The sequence below is a fragment of the Vigna umbellata genome, chromosome 2 (genome assembly GCF_029865625.1).
Source record: "Vigna umbellata cultivar VRB3 chromosome 2, Vumbellata_1.0, whole genome shotgun sequence".
NCBI lineage: Eukaryota > Viridiplantae > Streptophyta > Magnoliopsida > Fabales > Fabaceae > Vigna > Vigna umbellata.
In genome coordinates, this window is record NC_142166.1 from 35,140,664 (window position 1) to 35,162,711 (window position 22,048).

General features: G+C 35.7%; 1 protein-coding gene across 1 annotated transcript; it reads left to right on the plus strand.

The window, feature by feature from the left end:
• The first annotated feature begins 86 nt into the window (after window positions 1–86).
• Window positions 87–21,620, plus strand: LOC148203871 (uncharacterized). The gene is made up of 3 exons (XM_088107790.1): window positions 87–291; window positions 19,394–20,520; window positions 20,853–21,620. The coding sequence occupies exons 1-3, from the start codon at window positions 87–89 to the stop codon at window positions 21,618–21,620; spliced, it is 2,100 nt and encodes a 699-aa protein (XP_087963916.1).
• Window positions 21,621–22,048: the final 428 nt, after the last annotated feature.

A 22,048-nucleotide genomic window follows, 5' to 3' on the forward strand; every position in this document is an offset into this window, starting at 1 on the left:
TCACACATCCAGCAATCAACACTTGGTCACGGTCCAGCAGCTTGGCACCAGCACTTGGATTTAAGAGAGAAGGGCGTGACCCAGCCATGACACGGATTTTTGGTTGGAGTGTCCAGCAACACTTGGGCTTCATGCGGAGAATGGGAAGTAGTAAGGGTGCACATCCAGCTTTCAAATGGAAAAGAATTCCACGCGTTCACGGTGCATTCAGCAACTTGGAGAGATTCGGCCCACTTGGAAGCACAACCCGGCAGCACTTCACGCGCACACAGCTCTCCCATCCAGCAAGCGGTAATTAGGAGAAGATGCTTCTCGGTCCAAGCAGCCCACGCAGCAGGGAGTGACATCCAGCAAATGGGAGGCACACGGTCCAGCAATTCACGCGGACTCATCATCCAGCAGCAACACCACACGTCCACGCACACGGTCCAACAGCTTGGAGAAGGGTTTTTAAAACCCCTGACGTTGGATGAAGAAGAGTGGGGTCTCGGCTTGGAGCTGTAGCCGCCAACCTCAGTTTCTCTTTGAATGTTTTTTTTTTGAATTGAAAGAAGTGTGCAATGCTGATACGGAGATGAATGAAAAAGCTTCACCTTAATTTCATTTGGCTGATTTATTCATTGCCCTTTTCATTTGGTTCATGCATTTTTTTTATTGAAGTGTTGGTGTGCACGTGAATGTGACCTGCAAGCTGCTGGAACGGTGATGGAGTTTGAAAGGAGGTGTCATGGTTTGGTTGGGAGAAGCACATTTCATTCTTATGTGATATGCTGATTTATTTTGTTTGTGGCCCACATTGGTGATGCATTTTAACGTGGAGCAAGGCAAGAAGAGTGGTGTCACGGCCTGAATCATTTGTGTCATTAAATGCTCATCTTTTGCATTGAATATTTGATTTCTAAGCTGCAACTTTGGTTTGTTTATTAGTTAGCGTGGTTCCATTTTAATTTAGGTAGATGAGTTTTAGATTTCTTTTATTGCATTTCAATTCGGTTATGAGTTGTCTTAAATATTTAGTGCATTTAATTTGGTTTATATGTGCATTTTATTTTTAACCAAGTGTCTCTTATTATCTGCTGAATTTTAATTAGTTCACACGTCTTGTTTTAGGACCGTTCAGTTTATTGTTTTCATTCACTATGTTGTCTATCGTGTTCTGCTTCTTTATCTTCCTGTATTTCAAATTTCCTCGCTTGCTCTAGAGACCGTTCGGTCTCAATGTAGAACCGTTCGGTCATTTGTAGGACCATTCGGTCTTTATGTTTTGTTAGTTTATTTCAATGCTTTCAATTATGTTCGGTCGTGTTTAATTTCCAATTTTAATTTAGTTCGTTTCTAATCACAAAAATACTTTCAAAATCCCCCCCACTGCGTGTTTGACCTAAGACTCGAACCGCAAATTGGTCCTTGAGAGACGACCTAGGAGTCACTTCCTAGTACTATACTGCATTCTGTTATGCACAACTTTTGTGGGAGGTGCGACCCTCTCAACAAGTACCCTAAGACAGCCAGAAGTGAGATTTGAATAGCCTTGGCCGAAAGGAAAATTCTGCACTGAAAGGTCCATTTTCTCAAATTGAATTGTGCTATGAAATTGGTTTATACAGTTTCTGATTTGAGAAACATTTTACATGATCAAAAGGATTTTGAAAACTTGTTGATTGAACTGGTTTTTACAATTGAAGGTCCAGATTTAAGCTTTTAAAAATTGTTCAAAACAGTTTTCATTACACCTTGTTTAAACCAATTTAGCTTTCTGATGTTTGGTGCAGTTTGGTGTTGTCTTCTAGACAATAACCCAATTTTCATCCAGTTTTATTTTGACCAGTTTGGTCCTTAAATTCAAGTTGATTCAATCATCAATTTTGGACCAATTGAATAAATTGATTTTCTCAACCGGAGCATTAGATTTTTTTTCTATGATAAACAGTGTAGGTCTAGAATTAAATGGTGATCTTCAAAGAGATGCAAATGGATCTATCTAAGCCGAAGTGTGATAAACAAATTTTTAATCCCCGAAAACGGAGTCAAAAACTTGTTAAGACCTCGGCAAGTGTACTGAATCGTATAAAGTAACAATAAATGGTAAGACCAAGTATCGTTTCCCACAAGACTCACGGCACTAAACAATTATGTGATTACTCAACTAATTAAGACTCTAAAGAACAAATTTTGGGGTTTTTGGATGCAAATGCAATAAAATAAAAATGAATGCAATTTGATCAATTGAGGCTAAACACAAGAATGAATGGATGAAGTTGATGATATTGTTGTTGGGTTTAGATTGCACCTAATTTACTCTCATGCATATATGAATTCATCTTCTTCATTAATGTTAATGTCACTTTCTAATTTACCTTTTCCTCGATGGCTCAGTGAAGAAAACCTACTCCTAATTACTAGTTCACAATGTCTTGTCTCCCTAGCAATTAATCATGCATTACATTCGCACAGAAGCTTAAAGGAAACCGATCCTCCTATTCCTATGTCTAGGTAATATTGCTTTCGGGAGAATTCCCCAAATCTTGATTTGTAAGATATCTCTCAATAACAATCCTAGGGAGAGAAGAGAAGAGTTGTCACATCCCCAAATCATCCAACCCTAGGAGTATGAAATCTCCTGATACTTACAAATCAAAATATTTATGCCATACATGAATAAAACAGCACAAGCATTTGAGCAAAGAAGAATATCTCTAACAATTAATGAAAGAAGCATATATCAATAATAAGAATCAATTCAAATACAAGAGAGTTTAGAGGTTACATCTTTCCCAACAACAAATAAGGTTTAGTTCTCCATCGTCATGGAAGAACTAGATAAACAATGGATTGAAAGAATGAAAGAGATAGAAAAACCCTAGAAAGAGATAGGAGAGCCATCACCATCTCCAAATCTACCCCCAAGGGGTGAAAAGTGTGTTTTTGTGCTCCAGCCATCAAAAGATACAATCTCTAGGACGTGCAACTCCTTAAATAGAACATAAAAATAACAAAAACCAGGTCCAAGCCCACATCGTCAGCGCTCAGTGGTAGCTGCGACACTCAAAACTGGCGCTCAGCGCAACTTTGGCGCTCAACACAACTTTTTCTACACTCTAATTGACTGGTTGACTTTTCTGCATTCTGGTTGACTTTTCTGCACTCTGGTTGACTTTTCGGCATTCTAGTTGACTTTTCTAAGTTAGAAAACTAAAGCAAAAACATGAGTTAAACAAGTTTCTAAGTCAGAAAGGGTGTTTTTAATATCAAAATTAAGTATAAAAAACGGTTTTTCAACCGTTATCAAAGTGCTACTGATTTGATGAGAAAATCATCAAGCCTATATCTTATTGCATCTCAAGGGCTGAATACAAGTTGTTCCAGAAGCTTGGAACCTCTTTTAGCAAGGATTGAAGGGCGAAAGCAACCAAGAGAGCAACAAAATCTGATACAGTAGAGGACTCTTTGAACTGAAAGTAGTGTATCAATTTAAAGCTTTTGGCAGACCTTACAAGCAATTCTAGACAGAACCAAGTCTCCAACACAACAGCCTTCATCTTGGAAACGTGGCAGACTTCCAATCAGTTCTTCACAGCAGATCCAAGGACCTGTAAGACCAAAGTAGCATATTCAAATACAATGCGCACATGGAGCAGTAGTAGCTTGATCTTTTGAAGTTTTGAATTTGTAACCTGTTTTACATTTAGTTTCCTTTTGTTTTCTCTTAAAAAGTCCATTAAGACTAAGTTTTTGGAAGAGTCCTTGGTCCTCTCTCCAATCTTGGCAATTTTCTTTGCTTGCATTGATAGTAGACGGTGAGTGTGTCTTGTTAGCCAAAAGCTACAAGCCTCATCTAGGATTTCCTTTGCTTTATTTTTCTTATTTCCACGCTCTAGGTTTTTGTTACATTAGAGTCCGAGTCTTTGATTATTGTGTTTGAGTCCATTCCTTTGATTTTAAAGGTAATTTTAGTTTAAGGGGTAAATAGTTAGTAACCTAAGACATTTCTGGCAAGGCAAGATTTGGTACTTAAGCAATCTTCACCTCTCTTACCTGGGACTTGTCTAAGAGCGAAGCTTCTAACCCTTTAGACTAGAAAAACTCTTAAAAGCAAAGATGTCTTGTTATAGTTCATATAGGTCATATATGATAGATAATTGTGATGAAATGTTTAATCAAGCTAGGAATCGTTCATTCTTTAGTAAAGACATAGATGCATTAACATACCTAGCTTGGGAACAAGAAATTGATAAAATACATTCTTTCTTTTATAGAGAGAGTGAATCATATGTTCTTAGCATATATCACTCTAAGCTAGAAGATCATGCAAGTGAGTAGTGGGATGAAAGACAATATCATGTTAGGAAAGATAGAAAGTCCTCCATTTGTAATTGGTAAGAATTAAAAGCTTGCATGAGAAGGAAGTTTATGCCTTCAACTATTAAGAGAAACCTAGAACTCATTAGAGATTGCATTGAAGATGGAAACATATTTCTTATGAGTTTAAATGATCATGGTTTCCTTCGTAGAGAACTAGAATTTAGAGCCAGACTTAAAGAGCTCAAGGATAAGAAACGGGAAAGAGAGATTAAAAGAAGAGAGCAAGAAAGAAAAGAGGAAGAAAAGAGAGAGAAGAAAAAAAGAGCTAAAAGAAAAGGAAGAAAGAAGGAAACAAGAAGAAAAAAGAGAAGAAGAAAGGAAAAGAGAAGAAGAAGTAAGAAAATAAGAAGAGAAGAGAGAAGAAGAAAAGAAGAGAGAATTGCAAGAGCAAGAACATAGAGAGAATGAGAAATTGCTACTAAAGGCAACTCCTACTCTTACCATAACCATGGAACCTAAAAGGGAAGGTTTTCCATTCTTTACTTCTTTTCCAATCATTGTGCAGTATTCAAATATTAACTTCTCTTTCAAATCAATTGTCATTTCATATACTATGCAAACTTTTTCAAAATATGGGAATTTAATTATGAGTTATTGTTACCCTTAAGGATACAAGAAACTCTAGATAAAAGAAAAGTGACTTTTGAATTAGGACTTTCAAATTTCTTTAAAACTATAAAACAAAGTCCTTATTCTAAAGTTACTTCCACAAAAAAATTCTTTCTTGGATTGATACTAATTGGAGATATATTTGATGCTTATTGTAGATATATTTTTGATCTAGGAGGAAAGTGATAAACCAAAGTTGTGCTTCTTTATATCTTCCCGATTTGAGGACAAATCGTTTTTTAAGAGGAAGGGTATGAAGGAAACCCATTTAGGGCATTCCATTCAAAGGAGTATCAACTTAACCTAAGGCTAAGAAAGGGAAGTTGGAGAAGGACTTTTAAAAGAACTCGTTCTTGATTTTCTTTCTCTAAAGTCTTAGAAGGATTATCTTTAATATGTTTGTATGTGTTTTGTAGGGTTTAATAAGGCTAGGAAATCATGGATCAACTAGCGAAGAAGCTTGATGAATCAAGAAGCAAGGAAACTTCAAGAGTTGAGAATCAAGTTAAATTTTCACTTGGATGCATTATACAATTATTTAGCAAGCTACTCTAGGAAGCCCAACGTGAGGCATATTCCAACAGCTTTGTTGAAGTAGAAAGAAGTCTGGCACCCAGCGGAAGGGAGTTTGCGCTCAGCGGTTGAAGCTGCATCAAGCTTGTTGTCCACGTGCTGCTGCTAGCTTGTTGCCACGTAGTCACTCACGTTTCTTCACCCTTGCACAGCTGGCATTGATTGACAACGTTAGCCAAGTGAAGGCGTGAACCAAGAGCTTGTATTTTTCCTTTAAATAGCTTGCTTAGCCATTGTAAAAAGGACCTTTGATTTGAATGAAGAATTGATTTCTATTGATTTTGTCCAGAACATTCTTCTTGTTGAAGGTCACCGAGAGTGAGCTTGAGAGTTTCCTCTTGCCTCTCTCCCTAGTTAGGCTTCAATTCCTAGCATTTCTCCACCCATCCGCATCACATTTCAACACCTAAACCTCTACCACCATTTCATTTCTCAAACACCGAACACCACCGCTATGAGAGTTCCTCCAATACCTTTTGATTCCTTATATCTTCATTCCACCGAATACACTTTCATCTTGCAATTCTCCTTCCTTCCTTTGTGTTCCATCATCAGTTCAGTCACGTCTCAGTTGTTCTTGACTTCCAATCAGCCTTGGAATCCAGAAGTCGTTGCATCCATATCCGTTCGGAGAAGAAGATTTGGTTGATTCCATCTTCCACTAGAATCAGCTGGATCGTTCTTCCATCATTGTGTGAATATGAGAAATCAACAAAGTGTTACAGCAAGAAATCGATTATGACTATGATCAAATCGATTGAGTTTCGACATTGGTTTGAAGTTTCAAAACTTGGAATATTTGTTATCTTTAAACCTTGTTTTATATTCTTATTAAATGTTTATTCTGCTTATATCTCTATGCTTATCCGTTGTATCTATGTTCGGAGATGATAAGAGATTAAATTGTGTTTGATGATTGAAATTGTAACAACTATGCTATGTTTATACCACTATACATGAGCTCTGATACAATGTTGGAATATGATATTACATGCTCTGATTTATGCTTTGATATATACTCTGATTGTACTGCATTGTGCATATGTCATTTGAGATAAATACATGCATAATGATAGGGGGAACATTGCATTTTATTCATATATCTCACATGTTTTCATTTAAAGGGAGAAAATCTTAAAATCATGTGGATATTAATGACACGGGGAGCATCATAATCTATTTTGATTATTATATCAGATGCATCTTAAGATTGTTGATTATATGTGTATCAATTACAGTGTGTTTACTTTTTTTTACTAATGCCCAAAGGGGGAGAATTATGATGTTTTTGTAATTGAAGATAATCTGTATGATATGATTTATGCAACATGGTTGTTTATTAATCATGGTTGTGCACCATCAAAAAAGGGGGAGATTGTTGAGATTGTTGATAGGGGGAGCACTGTTGTTGCTTAACACAATCTCAGAAATATATGTGTTTTTTATGATGACAACACATAATTAATAACACATGTATATTACGTGTTTATAGAAGAGGGTGTTCTTGCTGCAAGTCTTGTTGTTTATTGCCTATATTATATTAGAGGGTTAGAGAGGTGTTTTATATTTTTGACATGAGGTCTCTATAAAAACCTTGTTGTAAAAGCCTTGATCTTTATAGTGTATTTGCTTTTTGTGGTTGGAAGAACATTGGATGTAGGCTTGGTCGAACCAGTATAAAAACACAGCGTTTGAATTTTCTGATCCTTACTCTCTTTTATTCATTCGATTAAGTTCTTTATATATTCAATTATGTTTTCGCTGCATTGTTGTTCATTTACCTTATGATTCAAGAAAAGTGTGAAGACATCACATTTTTTGAAAAATATTTTAAAACCTCTTATTTTTACACTTCACCAATTCAACCCCCCCCCCCCCCCCCTCCCTCCTCTTGGTGTGAGAAATTGAGTCATTCTATTTTAACAATACACGCTTAGTTTATAATGGATATAATTTAAATATTTTAGGATAATTCTCTTGAACACTAGCTTACCCTATTATTATTTTATATTTCTTATGCTTTTTTTGTTTTGTTTGTTTCTTTTGCGATGAATCACAGTGTGAGCATATGAGGAGTTAAATGATGACATGCCACTGGTAGAAAGTAGAGATTCTAAGTACTTTTATAATTTCGTAGTAGATTTTTGTATAGGAGTTTTTTCTTTTAGAAAAACTCATCTAAATCATAGTTGTTTTGTATATATTTTTTATTATTATAGTTATTTTTTTCTAGGATAAGTGTATTAATACGTTATACATTAGGTCTATCTGTTTTGGTTTTATTGATATTGTAACATTTTATATAGTACTTTTACACTATTAAATGGGATATTACATTAAATCTTTAAATATTTGTATCGATTAATGGTACAAAAACAAAATGAAGTACATCCATACACAATAATATAAATGTTAAAAAAGATGTGATTCGTTTCTCACACCAAGAGGCGGGGGTGAATTGGTGATGTATAAAAATGATCGTTTTTGCAATCTTTTTCGCAAAACTGTAAGTCTTTAAACTTTTCTTGAATCGCACGTAAAAATGTATGCAATGTAATAGTATGCGAATTTGAATACATATATTATGCAATTGATTAAATGCAGAGAATTAGGGAGAAGAAGATTCAAACTCTGAGTTTTTATACTGGTTCGGCCAAGCCTACATTCAGTGTCCTTCCAATCAACCTTAGACCGAAACCCAATTGCACTATAAGATCTGAGTTTTTACAACAAGATTTTTACAGCAACCTCAATCGTTAAAATGTAAACAACCTCTCTAACTCATTAATCTAAAATAGCCATTTACAACATACTAGCAGCAACAACAATCCTCTCCTGCAGTCAACCCCTTTAAGATCCCCCTCAAAGTCAAGAACCACACGTTCTTCTTCCTGTATAAACCACAGGGAAACAACAACACTAAACCGTTTGCAAGAGCTTCTTCATCCAGCAGTATGCACTTCTGTTGTGTAGAATGATTAGACAGTTTGAATCAATCAATCCAGCTTCTCAAGCAACCTTCACGATTTGAACACCACAACAATTCTTGGTTCTTTGAGTGTTTCCCTCTTTTGTAAAACTTTAAAGCATTTATCTGAAACAGATATGAAAGTGTTAAAAAATCAATTGTGTTACAAAAATTCAAATCATGCGTCTATATATAGTTTAACTCAAATCAGACCCGTTTTAATCGATTATACTATTAATCTAATCGATTTCATCTCATAGTTATAAAAGGTTAACAACAGTCAAACTCATTAATTGAATGCACAATTAATGTAATCGATTTGCATTTAATGCTTGGTCAACATATTTAAAAATATGACCGTTGTTACCGTTATGTCAATCAATGAAACATTTTCAAATCTTTAACAAACTTAATTGAATACAAGATGTATGTAATCGATTAAGTTTTAACACAGTATATTTTTGAAAACTTTTCTTCTCAAAATCCATCAGAGCACACTTGAAAAAGATTTGTGCAAATACACGAGTTTTAATCGATTTAACCACTAACGTAATCGATTTAAAACTTGTTGTTTTGCCATAGTTTAAAGTTTAAGTTGTCTGATGACTTTAATTGATTATCACACCATTGTAATCGATTAAGTCATACATATATGCTTGGTGCATGTGGTTTTTCCATTTCAAAACTCATATTATGCATGCACTGATTGATGACAAATTTATGAACACCGAAAAACGGCGCCACAAACTTGTTTAACAATCGGCAAGTGTGACCGAATCGTATCAAGTAATAAACTCGATAAGACCAAGTATCGTTCTCCCAAAGGACTCACGGCCTAGTTTAGCTATATGATTTGTTGATTATTTAAGACTTAAGAACAAATTGATTATAGGGTTTAAATGCAAAAGACAGTAATTAAACATGTATGCATGAATTTGATCAATGGAAAAGAGGAATACAAACACTTTAATGAATTAGATGGATGAGTATGTTGTTGGGGTTATCAATTTCATCTTGTTTACTCTCATATACTTTAGGAATTCATCATTCTTTTCACCAATTGCTAATGCCACTCTCTAAATCACCTTGCAAGAAGGCCTATCCTTAATTACAAGTTCATACAATTCCTAGCATTCCTAGTAATTAGTTCTTAAAGTGCAGGAGCTTAAAGGCAACCAATATGCTATTGGGAGAAATTCCCCGGATCTAGACTTCCCCGTACGTTCCCGTATCGACAAAATCAATAATCATGGCAATGAATGAGTTAAACAAAGCAAGCAATAAGCAAAGAGGAAAAACCCTAGCTAAAGATGAAAGAAAGCATATATCTTAATATAAGACATTAAATCAAATTCCATATATGAGAGTTTCACAAGACTACATTGATTCCCCAACAACAATACAAGGTTTAGTTCACCATATTCATGGTGAAACTAGATGAACAATAATGAAAGAATGAAAGATAGAACCCTAGAAAGAGGAGAAGGTAGCCTGAGCATCCAAGATCTTCCTTCAAGGGGTGGAAAAGAGAGTGTTTGCTTCGTCTCTGCCAAAGATACAAACCCTAGGACGTCCTAAAGCTTATATACTATTCTAAAAATACAGAAAATTAGGCCCAAGCCCAAAAATAGGGCCGCTCAGCGGTAAGTGCGTGAGTTGTTTTTCTCCCCTCAAGGGCTATTTCACCCCTCAGCGGAGCCAACGTGGGTTCCTGAGTGCCGCTCAGCGGTAAACTGCCGCTGAGCGGCAGTTGTGGCTTCTCCTTTTGCACTTTTTTATGTCTTTTCTGATTCCATCTCTATCCTTCTTCACTTCTTTCACCAAATTCACCTTAAAACCTGCATAAAAACACTGAAATCAAGCATAAACCTGTCCAGCTCTCTTATTTCTGAAAATATAACCAAAAGCATGATTTCAAGCTAGTTTCTAAGTGTTAAAGGTTGCTTTTAGTATCAATTTTAAGCATGAAAATAACAGTTTTTCAACTGTTATCACAACCCCAAACTTAGAACTTTGCTAGCAAACAAGATGTAACTCAATCTTCTACCAATCTGTATAATGGTTCTCTCATTCAAAAATCTTCTTTTCAAGATAAGTAAACTTCAATCAAACTCATGACAAAGATTTTAATCAAGACGTACACATGCTTTGGTGTTCACAAAGTCAATTAATATCCAACAAGTGCTATTTTTCATGAATGATCAATCAACTAAACATGGATGTTCATGTGCTCAATGAATATTTCCTCACTAGGTAAAGTGTTTCACTCAAACACAAGTGTATAAGAGGTAATCACTCATTCACTCTACTATCACAATGTCACATAAATTGTCTTTGCCTTTCATTTAACCACAATCAAATAAATTCACAAGTATGCCTCATCACAAGGACTTTGTCAATGGCTTATAATGTGGCTGGGCTAACAAGAAAATAGGTTTTTCTGGATCACAAAACCCTTGAGTTAAGAGAATCAGACAATCATTCTTATTTATTCCCAACTTTCTTTTGCATTGAGCTTTGCTTTTTCTTTTCTTTTCCTTTTTCTTTTCACATTCTTAGTTCTTAGCTCTTAGCTCAATGCTTTCAATTTCCCTTTCTATTTTCCAACAACCCCAAACTTGAACATTTATCAATACCACAAAATATTTTCTACTTAACTCAAGGTACAATTTCTCAACAAGGGTTTTCAAATCATATTCAAGGCTAAGGGTTCAAAGGATATAACACAAAGTGTTCTCTTTTAGTGGCTAATCATGAAATTGGCTAATATAAGGGTTACCAACAAATGGCCTTGATCACATGATGCAATACAAGCAAGTAATTCAATCATAGAAAACCTGGGCAAAGTCATTCATGCTTCCAAAGGAATAACATTCATTCACACAAACTCTGGAGCTCAAAACCTCACATATAAGCTCATTCACATTTGACATAAACATCCTGCTTAATATCACAATCACAATCACAACATCATGCATTTGTTCACAAAGCTTGTGAATCACCTGTATAAACATGTAATGTGCACATCTCACATCAATCCATATCACAGCATCATCAAGCATTACTTATCAAACAATCACAATCATAAGCACACCATCATAACAGACAAAGTTTCCAATTGAGTACATCAAACCTAATTCTACAACAAAAGTAAATAAAACAAATCCTGCTCTAGTGCTTCGAAAAACTCAGCTCCATCAATGATGCTCTCTCCCAACCCCAAACTTAGATGGAAAGCTAGTGATAAAATGAGTGAAAGAGAGATTTTATCAAGAGGGATGAGGGAAAAGTTGTAGAGAACCTTTGAAAAAGTATGTAGGAGTGTGTGTGCAGAGAAAAATCTGAAAAGAGAAACTAAGGCGCAGCTTAGGGTATAAAAATACCCTAATGGGCTCGGGTTCCGCTTAGGGGCAGCCTAAGCCCAGTCTGTTACACTACCGCTCAGCGGTAGTTTGCCGCTCAGCGACACTTTCGGAAAGTGCTCTTCTTCTTCCTAGCTTAACCTAGGTGTCTCCTACCCATGCCTCTCACTTACTCCCTGCAATAACATGTTCAGATTACTCATGCAAAATCCTATTATGCAACTATAGCAGAACAAACAAAAAAATATAATAAATCAACTGGGTTGCCTCCCAGGTAGCGCTTGTTTAAAGTCACGAGCCTGACCCAAAATCCTCCAGCACCCTTCAGTAGATGCAAATCTTTCTTACCAACACCCATCAGTAGGTGTATACAAACATAGTATCCTTCAGTAGATACTCTTCCGCCTAACATCCATCAGTAGATGTAAACCCTGTAACAAACTTATAACAAAAACAAAAATACCCAAAAGTTCAAAATTACATCACCAAACCAAAAATTAAAAGTTCTTAAATAACTGGGTTGCCTCCCAGCAAGCGCTCTTTTAACGTCACTAGCTTGACCCAATAAAGCTCAAGTTTCATCTTCTTTTTCTTCTTCTTTCTACTAAACTTCTTCAGAAATTTGATCAAACCAGGAACCTGTTGCAATGTCTCAATCATAGGAACTTTAATCTCCAATTTCTTGAAGATTTCCATAAAGCGCTCAAATTTCTTCTTCCTATGATACTTCTTTGGATGTGGAAGAGGTTTTTCATATGATTCTTTCTTTTTTTTTCTCGTCCTCTTTTTCTTTTCTCTCACTTTCTTTTTGCTCTTTTTCTTTTCTCTTATTTTTTTCTTCCCTTCTCTTTTTCTTCTCAACTTCTTTATTTTCACACAAATTTTCTTTCTCTATTTTCTCTCAACCACTTCTTTTTCTTTTTCTTCATCTTTATCTTTCTCACTCAACTCTTCTTTTTCTTTTCTCTCTATCTTTTCTTCATCCTCCCTATTTTTTTCTCATCAAAAATCTTGTCACTTTCAATGACAAGGGCTTGACCTTCCTCCTTAGGGTTAACTTCAGTATTAACCTTAAAATCGTTCAATCTCTGACTAATGTAACGAAGGTTCATCTCCACCCTTTTACATGATGCTTCAATGTTTTTTCTGAGTGGAGCTGGACACCTGCAAAAACTGTTGAAGTGCATCCTCCAATGCTGGCATTCTTGCCGATAGAGAGGGTTGTTGCTGCCATTATTGTGGTGGCGGCCTATCAAATTCTTTGACAGCTTGAGTGCTTTTGTGATGACAATTAGATATCGGTATGTACTGTTGAAGTGCGTCTTCCAACGTTATCCTTCTTCCTGATAGAGAGGGTTTTTCCTGCCATTGTTGTGGTGGTCGATTCTTAAATTGTTCAACAGCTTTCCAAAATCGACTATTATTCATGCTTGAGTGAGGTTCCCACCAATGGTTGAAATTCCCTTAGTAGAATTGAGTGCCCATATAGTTAAATTCTTGACCGAATTGCATCCTGCAGACATTAGGCACAAACCCTAAACACAATTGTTAGCATAAAAAGATAGAGAAGATATAAAATAAGAGATAAAAATAAAAACAGAAAACAGAAAAAAATAAATAAATAAATAAATAAAAACAGAAAATAAAATAAAATAAAATAAAATAAAATAAAAACAGAAAAAAATAAAAACAGAAATTCAAAATTCAAAATTCAAGTCAAAGATAATCCATAATCACACAAATGAACTAGTTAAACCACGAGTCCCCGACAACGGCGCCAAAAACTTGATGACAAATTTATGAACACCGAAAAACGGCGCCACAAACTTGTTTAACAATCGGCAAGTGTGACCGAATCGTATCAAGTAATAAACTCAGTAAGACCAAGTATCGTTCTCCCAAAGGACTCACGGCCTAGTTTAGCTATATGATTTGTTGATTATTTAAGACTTAAGAACAAATTGATTATAGGGTTTAAATGCAAAAGACAGTAATAAAACATGTATGCATGAATTTGATTAATGGAAAAGAGGAATACAAACACTTTAATGAATTAGATGGATGAGTATGTTGTTGGGGTTATCAATTTCATCTTGTTTACTCTCATATACTTTAGGAATTCATCATTCTTTTCATCAATTGCTAATGCCACTCTCTAAATCACCTTGCAACAAGGCATATCCTTAATTACGAGTTCATACAATTCCTAGCATTCCTAGTAATTAGTTCTTAAAGTGCAAGAGCTTAAAGGCAACCAATATGCTATTGGGAGAAATTCCCCGGATCTAGACTTCCCCGTACGTTCCCGTATCGACAAAATCAATAATCATGGCAATGAATGAGTTAAACAAAGCAAGCAATAAGCAAAGAAGAAAAACCCTAGCTAAAGATGAAAGAAAGCATATATCTTAATATAAGACATTAAATCAAATTCCATATATGAGAGTTTCACAAGACTACATTGATTCCCCAACAACAATACAAGGTTTAGTTCACCATATTCATGGTGAAACTAGATGAACAATAATGAAAGAATGAAAGATAGAACCCTAGAAAGAGGATAAGGTAGCCTGAGCATCCAAGATCTTCCTTCAAGGGGTGGAAAAGAGAGTGTTTGCTTCGTCTCTGCCAAAGATACAAACCCTAGGGCGTCCTAAAGCTTATATACTATTCTAAAAATACAGAAAATTAGGCCCAAGCCCAAAAATAGTGCCGCTCAGCGGTAAACTACCGCTCAGCGGTAAGTGCGTGAGTTGTGTTTCTCCCCTCAGCGGCCTTTTCACCCCTCAGCGGAGCCAACGTGGGTTCCTGAGTGCTGCCCAGCGATAAACTGCCGCTGAGCGGCAGTTGCGGCTTCTCCTTTTGCACTTTTTTATGTCTTTTCTGATTCCATCTCTATCCTTCTTCACTTCTTTCACCAAATTCACCTTAAAACCTGCATAAAAACACTGAAATCAAGCATAAACTTGTCCAACTCTCTTATTTCTAAAAATATAACCAAAAGCATGATTTCAAGCTAGTTTCTAAGTGTTAAAGGTTGCTTTTAGTATCAATTTTAAGCATGAAAATAACAGTTTTTCAATTGTTATCACTGATATAATCAAATTTCTAACACAGTAGTATGCAACATAATATGTTCACAGTTATGCTTGTACAAATCTCACAATAAGCATATAATACATATAACACAGTACATATACATGTTTTTTTACTAACTGTGTGTTGTCATCATCAAAAACAGATATCACAGAGATTGTGGGTTCAGCTAAACCTGTGCTCCCCCTATCAACAATATCAACAAACTCCCCCTTTTTTGATGATGCACAACCATGATTAATAAAACAATGTTGTAAAATTAAACACAGTTCAATTATCTCAAAAAACATAGTTCAATTACATCAAATATTCTGCCCCTTTCGGCATTAGCAAAAAAGGCATGTAGTACACTATAATTGAAACAAAGATAATAAAGCAATTTGAGACGCATCAATCAGTATATTAGAATAATTTGATGTTCCCCTGTCAATAATCTTCACATGCTTTTATCATTTTCTCCCCCTTTCAGTAACATGTGAACAATTAACAACATATAATGCTTCCCCTGTCATTATGCATATTTAGATATCATAGCATAGATGCATAATACAGTTATATCAGAGCACATATCACTCAAGAATATTCAAGCAATGTATCAGAGAAATATTACAAACATTCTATCAGAGTAGTATTGATACATGTGTAATCATCACAACAATTTAAACTCTTATAATCTCAAATCATATTCATAGCGGATTAAGCAAAGAGATATAAGATGAATAAACATATAACAGAAAATAAGTCAAGGTTTAAAGTATCTGTTAAAATAGAATGCCTAAATTTATCACACCAACGGTGAATTGGTGAAGTGTAAAAACAAAAGCTTTTAAAATCTTTTTCACAAAATGTGATGCCTTTACACTTTTCTTCAATCGCAAGGTAAATGATTAGATTTGCAGCGGAAACTTAATTGAATATGCAAATAACTTAATCGAATGAATAAAAGAGAGTAGGAATCAGAAAATTCAAATGTTGTTTTTTTATACTGGTTCGGCCAAGCCTACATCCAGTGTCCTTCCAACCACATGAAGCAAATGCACTATAAAGGTCAAGGTTTTTACAACAAGATTTTTATAGAGACCTCATGTCAAAAATATAAAACACCTATCTAACCCTCTAAGCTAATATAGGAAGTAAACAACAAGACCAGCAGCAAGAACACCCTCTTCTACTGTCAAACCCTTTGAGGCACCCTCAAAGTCAAGAACACCATCGTTCTTCTTCCTGTAATCACAATAGGGAAACGAAGCCAATCTTCAAAAGATTACAAATCCTGATCACGTAGTAAACACCCAAATATGAAGATTGATCACACGTTTGAAACACACAACAAGTCCTGCTCCTAAATCTCATAATCCTTGATCACCATGGTCAATCTTGATTCTTGGAGTTTTTCCCTTCTCTATAAGATCACTCAGCTTTTAGTGAAAATATGAAAGTCTTAGAATCACAAAAGTTCTTCCAGAATTCAAATCAGCGTCAATTTATAGTTAAACACATATCAGACGCATTTTAATCGACTTTGCTAATAATGTAATCGAATACATCATTCAGTTATAACAGTTTAGCAGCAATCGCAACAATTAATTGAATGTACAATTAATGCAATCGACGATCATTTAATGCTTGGTCAACACAATTAAAAATATGACTGTTATGTTAGTTGTGACAAGCATTTAACAGTTTTCCAAAACATCAACCAACTTAGTCGAATAGAAATCACATGCAATCGATTAAGCAACAATACTTAGCATAGTCTTGAAAACTTTTCTTCTTGGAAAATCTCACAGCACACTTGAAAAGATTCTGTGCAAACACACGAGTTTTAATTGATTCACCCCATAATGTAATCGACTTAAAACTACTGTTTTGCCACATATTTAAAGTTCAACTAAGGTGCATGTGGTTTTCGTTTTCCAAAAATATATGTCATGCATACACATATAAAATCACATATTTAACATAGTGATATGCAACGAACAACACAATCATGTTCTCATATATGCTCATACAGATTTAACACAGTAAAAAACAACATATAACATGTAAACACAGAACATGTAACACAGAATATACATGTGTTATTAATTATGTCTTGTCATCATCAAAAACACAGATATTTTTGAGATTGGGTTAAGCAAAAGTTATGCTCCTCCTGTCAACAATCTCTCCCTTTTCTGATGATGCACAACCATGATTAATAATCAACCGTGTTGCACAAATCATATCATACAAATTATCTTCAATTACAAAAACATCATAATTCTCCCCCTTTGGGCATTAGTAAAAATAAGTAAGTGTTAAAATAGATTCGCTTAATTTTCAACACCAAGAGGGGGAGTGAATTGGTGAAATACAAAAAGAATGTTTTCTTTAAATCTTTTTCGCAAAGTATATGACTTTAAAAACTTTCTTGAAACACAAAGAAAAAGATTTTTAAGTGCATCGGAAATAAAGTTGATTAAACGCAGTACAGAGTCGATTAAGTAAAAGTGTAGGGATAGAAAAATCAAACACTGCTTTTTATACTGGTTCGGCCAAGCCTACATCCAGTGTCCTTCCTCACCAGGAAGCAAATGCACTATAATGATCAAGGTTTTTACAACAAGGATTTTATAGAGACCTCCACGTCAAAAATATAAAACATATCTCTAACCCTCTAATCAAAATATAGTCATACAACACACAAAGACTAGCAGCAAGATGTCCCCTCTCCTGCCGTCTTCAACCCTTTGAGAAACCCCTCAAAGTCTAGAACGCAGCACGTCCTCTTCCTGTAGTCACAGCAGGGCAACAACACCAATCTTCACAAGATTGAATTCCTTATCACCAAAATAGACACCTTCAGTGAAAATTTGATCAGACAGTAAAAGCATACAATCCTTGCTCTTCATGTTATCTCTAAAGATGAGCACCACGGTCTTCTTTAAGAGTTCTTGGAGCTTTTCCCAAATCTGTAAGACAAAACTAATCTGAAAATTATCACATAATTCGTTAGATTCTCAAAACTTCTTACATAATTCAAATTTGCGTCAATATATATCTTTTCACAATTTGGACGCTCTTCAGTCGACTTTGCCACTAATGAAGTCGAATACAGTCATGACAGTTATAATAGTTAGTAGTAGTCATAGTAATTAATTGATTACGCAATTAATGTAGTTGTTTCACAATTAATGCTTGGTCAAACATATTTAAAAATATAGTCGTTAGACACTTTAAGACAAGCATTAACAGAATTTCAAAACATAACAAACTCAGTCGAATGGCTTGCACACATAGTCGACTTTGTAACAGTTAAAAACATAGTTTTGAAAAACTTTCTCTTCAAAAAGTCTTACATCACACTTTCAAAAAGTTTGTGCAAAGCCACGAGTTTTAATCGACTTACTTCATAATGAAGTCGACTTAAAACTGTTGTTTTGCTACACAATTTAAGTTCAACTAAAGTGCATGTGGTTTTTCTTTTCCAAAACAAATTTCATGCAATCACAAATTAAATCTCACATATATAACATAGTGAATTGCAATGATCAACACAAAACAAACATGTTCTGATATAATCATAATCATGAAAGTAATGAACATGTAACACATAAACACATGTGTTATTAATTATGTGTTGTCATCATAAAAAACCAGAAGCTCTAAGATTGTAGGTTCAGGTAAACCAGTGCTCCCCCTATCAACAATCTCAACAGTAAGCACACTATAATTGATACACAAATAATCAACAATCTTAAGATGCATCTGATATAATAATCAAAACAAATTATGATGCTCCCCCTATCATTAATATCCACATGATTTTAAGATTTTCTCCCTTTAAATGAAAACATGTGAGGTATATGAATAAAATGCAATCCTCCCCCTTTCATTATGCATGTATGTTAAGGGTTGAAAATACTGTTATCTGTGATGCAATTTTGGTACTAAATACACCCTTTTCTGCTTATAAACTTGCTTGGAATCATTTTTTATGTTAAGTTGTGTGAATGAGAGAGTTGAGGTTGAATTTCATGATTTTATGACTAATTCCCTTTGTTTTGATAGAAAATGAGTTAATTTGGAAAGTGGGGATAAAGTGCTAATGAGATAGAGCTCAGAAAGGTCTAGAAAAAGCACTAGAAGGAAGGAAGCTCGAGGCTTGGGCGCCCTTTTTGGAGGCTTGAGCGTAGCAAACCAACGCTCACCGCTTGGGCGCCCCTTTTTGGGCGCTTGAGCGCCAACAACACGAACATTGGGTGTCCTTTGGAAGGCTTAAGCGCAGAAAGAGCCGCTCACCGCCCGGGCGCCCCTTTTTGGGGCGCTTGAGCGTCGGATGTAGAAGGCTTGGGCGTACTCTGGAAGGCTTAAGCGCTGGAAGCTTTACTACCTCTCAAATTGAAAGATCCAGGAAGCTTTACTATTCCTTGTACTATAGGGAATATCTCTGTTGGGAAGGCACTTATTGATCTGGGAGCCAGCATTAATCTCATGCCGCTCTCCATGTTTGAAAAGATTGAAGGGTTAGAACTCAAGCCTACTCGGATGACTCTTCAACTAGCAGATAGATCTTTGAAATATCCTTATGGGGTAACTGAAGATGTGCTTGTGAAGGTAGATAAATTTCTATTTCCAGTGGACTTTGTTATCATGGAGATGGAAGAGGATGCGAATGGTCCTCTTATTCTTGGAAGACCTTTCATGAATACTGCAAGAGTTTTGATTGATGTGGAAAATGGCAAGCTGAAAGTGAGAGTGCAAGATGAAGAAGTAAATTTTGATGTTTTTGAAGCCATGTCTCATCCAAAGGATAGCAAAGAATGCTTTCATCTTGGCCTTCTTGATGAAATTTGCATGATACAAGAAAAGAAAGCAAGTAATACTTTTTCTTCGGAGGACATGCTAGTTGACACCTGTAAAGAATTAAATGAAGAGGAAGAGGAACTAATTGATGAATGCTTGACTGATTTGGAAGAATTAAAAGAAGATCTGTTACAAAAGACAGAAGAGATCAACACAAAAGAAAAATTCAAGGGAAGCAAATTGGAGTTGAAGATGTTACCACTACACTTGAAATATGTGTTCCCAGAAGAAGGTGTGAATAAACCAGTTATCATCAACAATTCTCTCTCTCCCAAAGAAGAAGAAAAGTTGGTTGAGATTCTTAAAGCCCACAAAGGCGCTATTGGGTGGTCAATCTCATATCTCAAAGGTATCAGTCCAACATATTGGATGCACAAAATATTCATGGAAGATGATTACAAACCAGTTGCTCAACCACAGAGAAGGTCGAATCCACTGATGAAGGAAGAGGTGAGAAAGGAAGTGCTAAAGTTACTTGAAGCTGGTATTATTTACCCTATTTCTGACAGTGCATGGGTAAGCCCAGTACAGGTAGTACCAAAGAAAGGTGGGATGACAGTTATTTATAATGAAAAAAATGAGCTCGTACCCACAAGGACTGTTACTGGATGGAGGATGTGTATCGACTATAGAAAGTTGAACAATGCCACTAGGAAGGATCACTTTCCCCTTCCTTTCATGGATCAGATGTTGCAGAGATTGGTAGGTTAGGCTTTCTATTGTTTTCTGGATGGATATTCTGGATATAATCAAATTGTGGTGGATCCAAAAGACCAAGAAAGGACGGCTTTCACTTTCCCATTTGGAGTCTTTGCGTACATAAAAATGTCGTTCGGGTTATGTAATGCTCCAGCCACTTTTCAGAGATGTATGCAAGCAATCTTTGCAGATTTGATAGAAAAATGCAATGAAGTCTTTATGGATGATTTTTCAGTGTTTGGCATGAGTGTTTGTCTAACCTGGATGTTGTACTTAAAAGATGCACCCAATCTAATCTTGTTCTTAATTGGGAAAAATGTCACTTTATGGTAAAGGAAGGCATTGTCTTGGGTCATAAAATTTCTTCCAGGGGAATTGAGGTTGACAGAGCCAAAGTGGAGGTTATTGAAAAACTTCCACCACCAATCAATGTGAATGGAATCAGAATTTTTTTGGGTCATGCGGGTTTTTACAGAAGAGTCATCAAAGACTTTTCAAAAATTTCCAAACCACTGAGCAACCTCCTTGTTAAGGATGCACCATTTTTTATGGATGATGAGTGCCTTAAGGCATTTGATGTTTTGAAGAAAAAACTGATTTCTGCTCCAGTAATAGTAGCTCCTGATTGGAACCAAGATTTTGAGCTAATGTGTGATGCCAACAATTATGCTATAGGAGTTGTTCTTGGCCAGAGAAGAGAGAAGGTATTTCACACTATTTATTATGCAAGCAAGGTTTTTAATGAAGCCCAGTTGAATTATGCCACCGCAAAGACAAAATTTCTTGCTATTATGTATGCGTTAGAGAAATTTAGACCTTATCTCTTTGGGTCTAAAGTAATCATCTACACAGATCATTCATCTATAAAGTACTTGCTAACCAAGTCGGATTCTAAGCCGCACTTGCTTAGATGGGTGCTTTTACTAAAAGAGTTTGATGTGGAAATCCGTGACCAGAAGGAAAGTGAAAATGTAATTGCTGATCACTTATCTCGGTTGGTTAACAGTGAAGTTACAAGCAAGGAAGCAGAAATCTGGGAATCCTCCTCTGATGAAACACTCATGTATATCCAAAAAAGGTTGTGGTTTACTGATAACAATTGAAAATACCGTTATCTGTCATGTTTTTTCGTTAAGTTGCTTAGAATCATGTCTTTGAAAATACCTTTTCTGCTTAGAAACTTGATTAGAATCATGTTTTTCCGTTAAGTTGTGTGAATAAGAGAGTCGAGGTTGAATTTGATGACTTTATGACTAATTCCCTTTGTTTTGATAGAAAATGAGTTAATATGGAAAGCAGAGATAAAGTGCCAAGGAGATAGAACTCAGAAAGGTCTAGAAAAAGCACCAGAAGGAAATAAGCTCGAGGCTTGGGCGCCCTTTTTGAGGCTTAACCGCAGGAAGTGCCGCTCACCGCCCAGGCGCCCCTTTTTGGGGTGCTTTAGCGCCGGATGTAGAAGGCTTGGGCTTGGGCCTTTCTTTTGGACCTCGAGCTTCCTTCCTTTTGGTGCTTTTACTAGACCTTTCTAAGC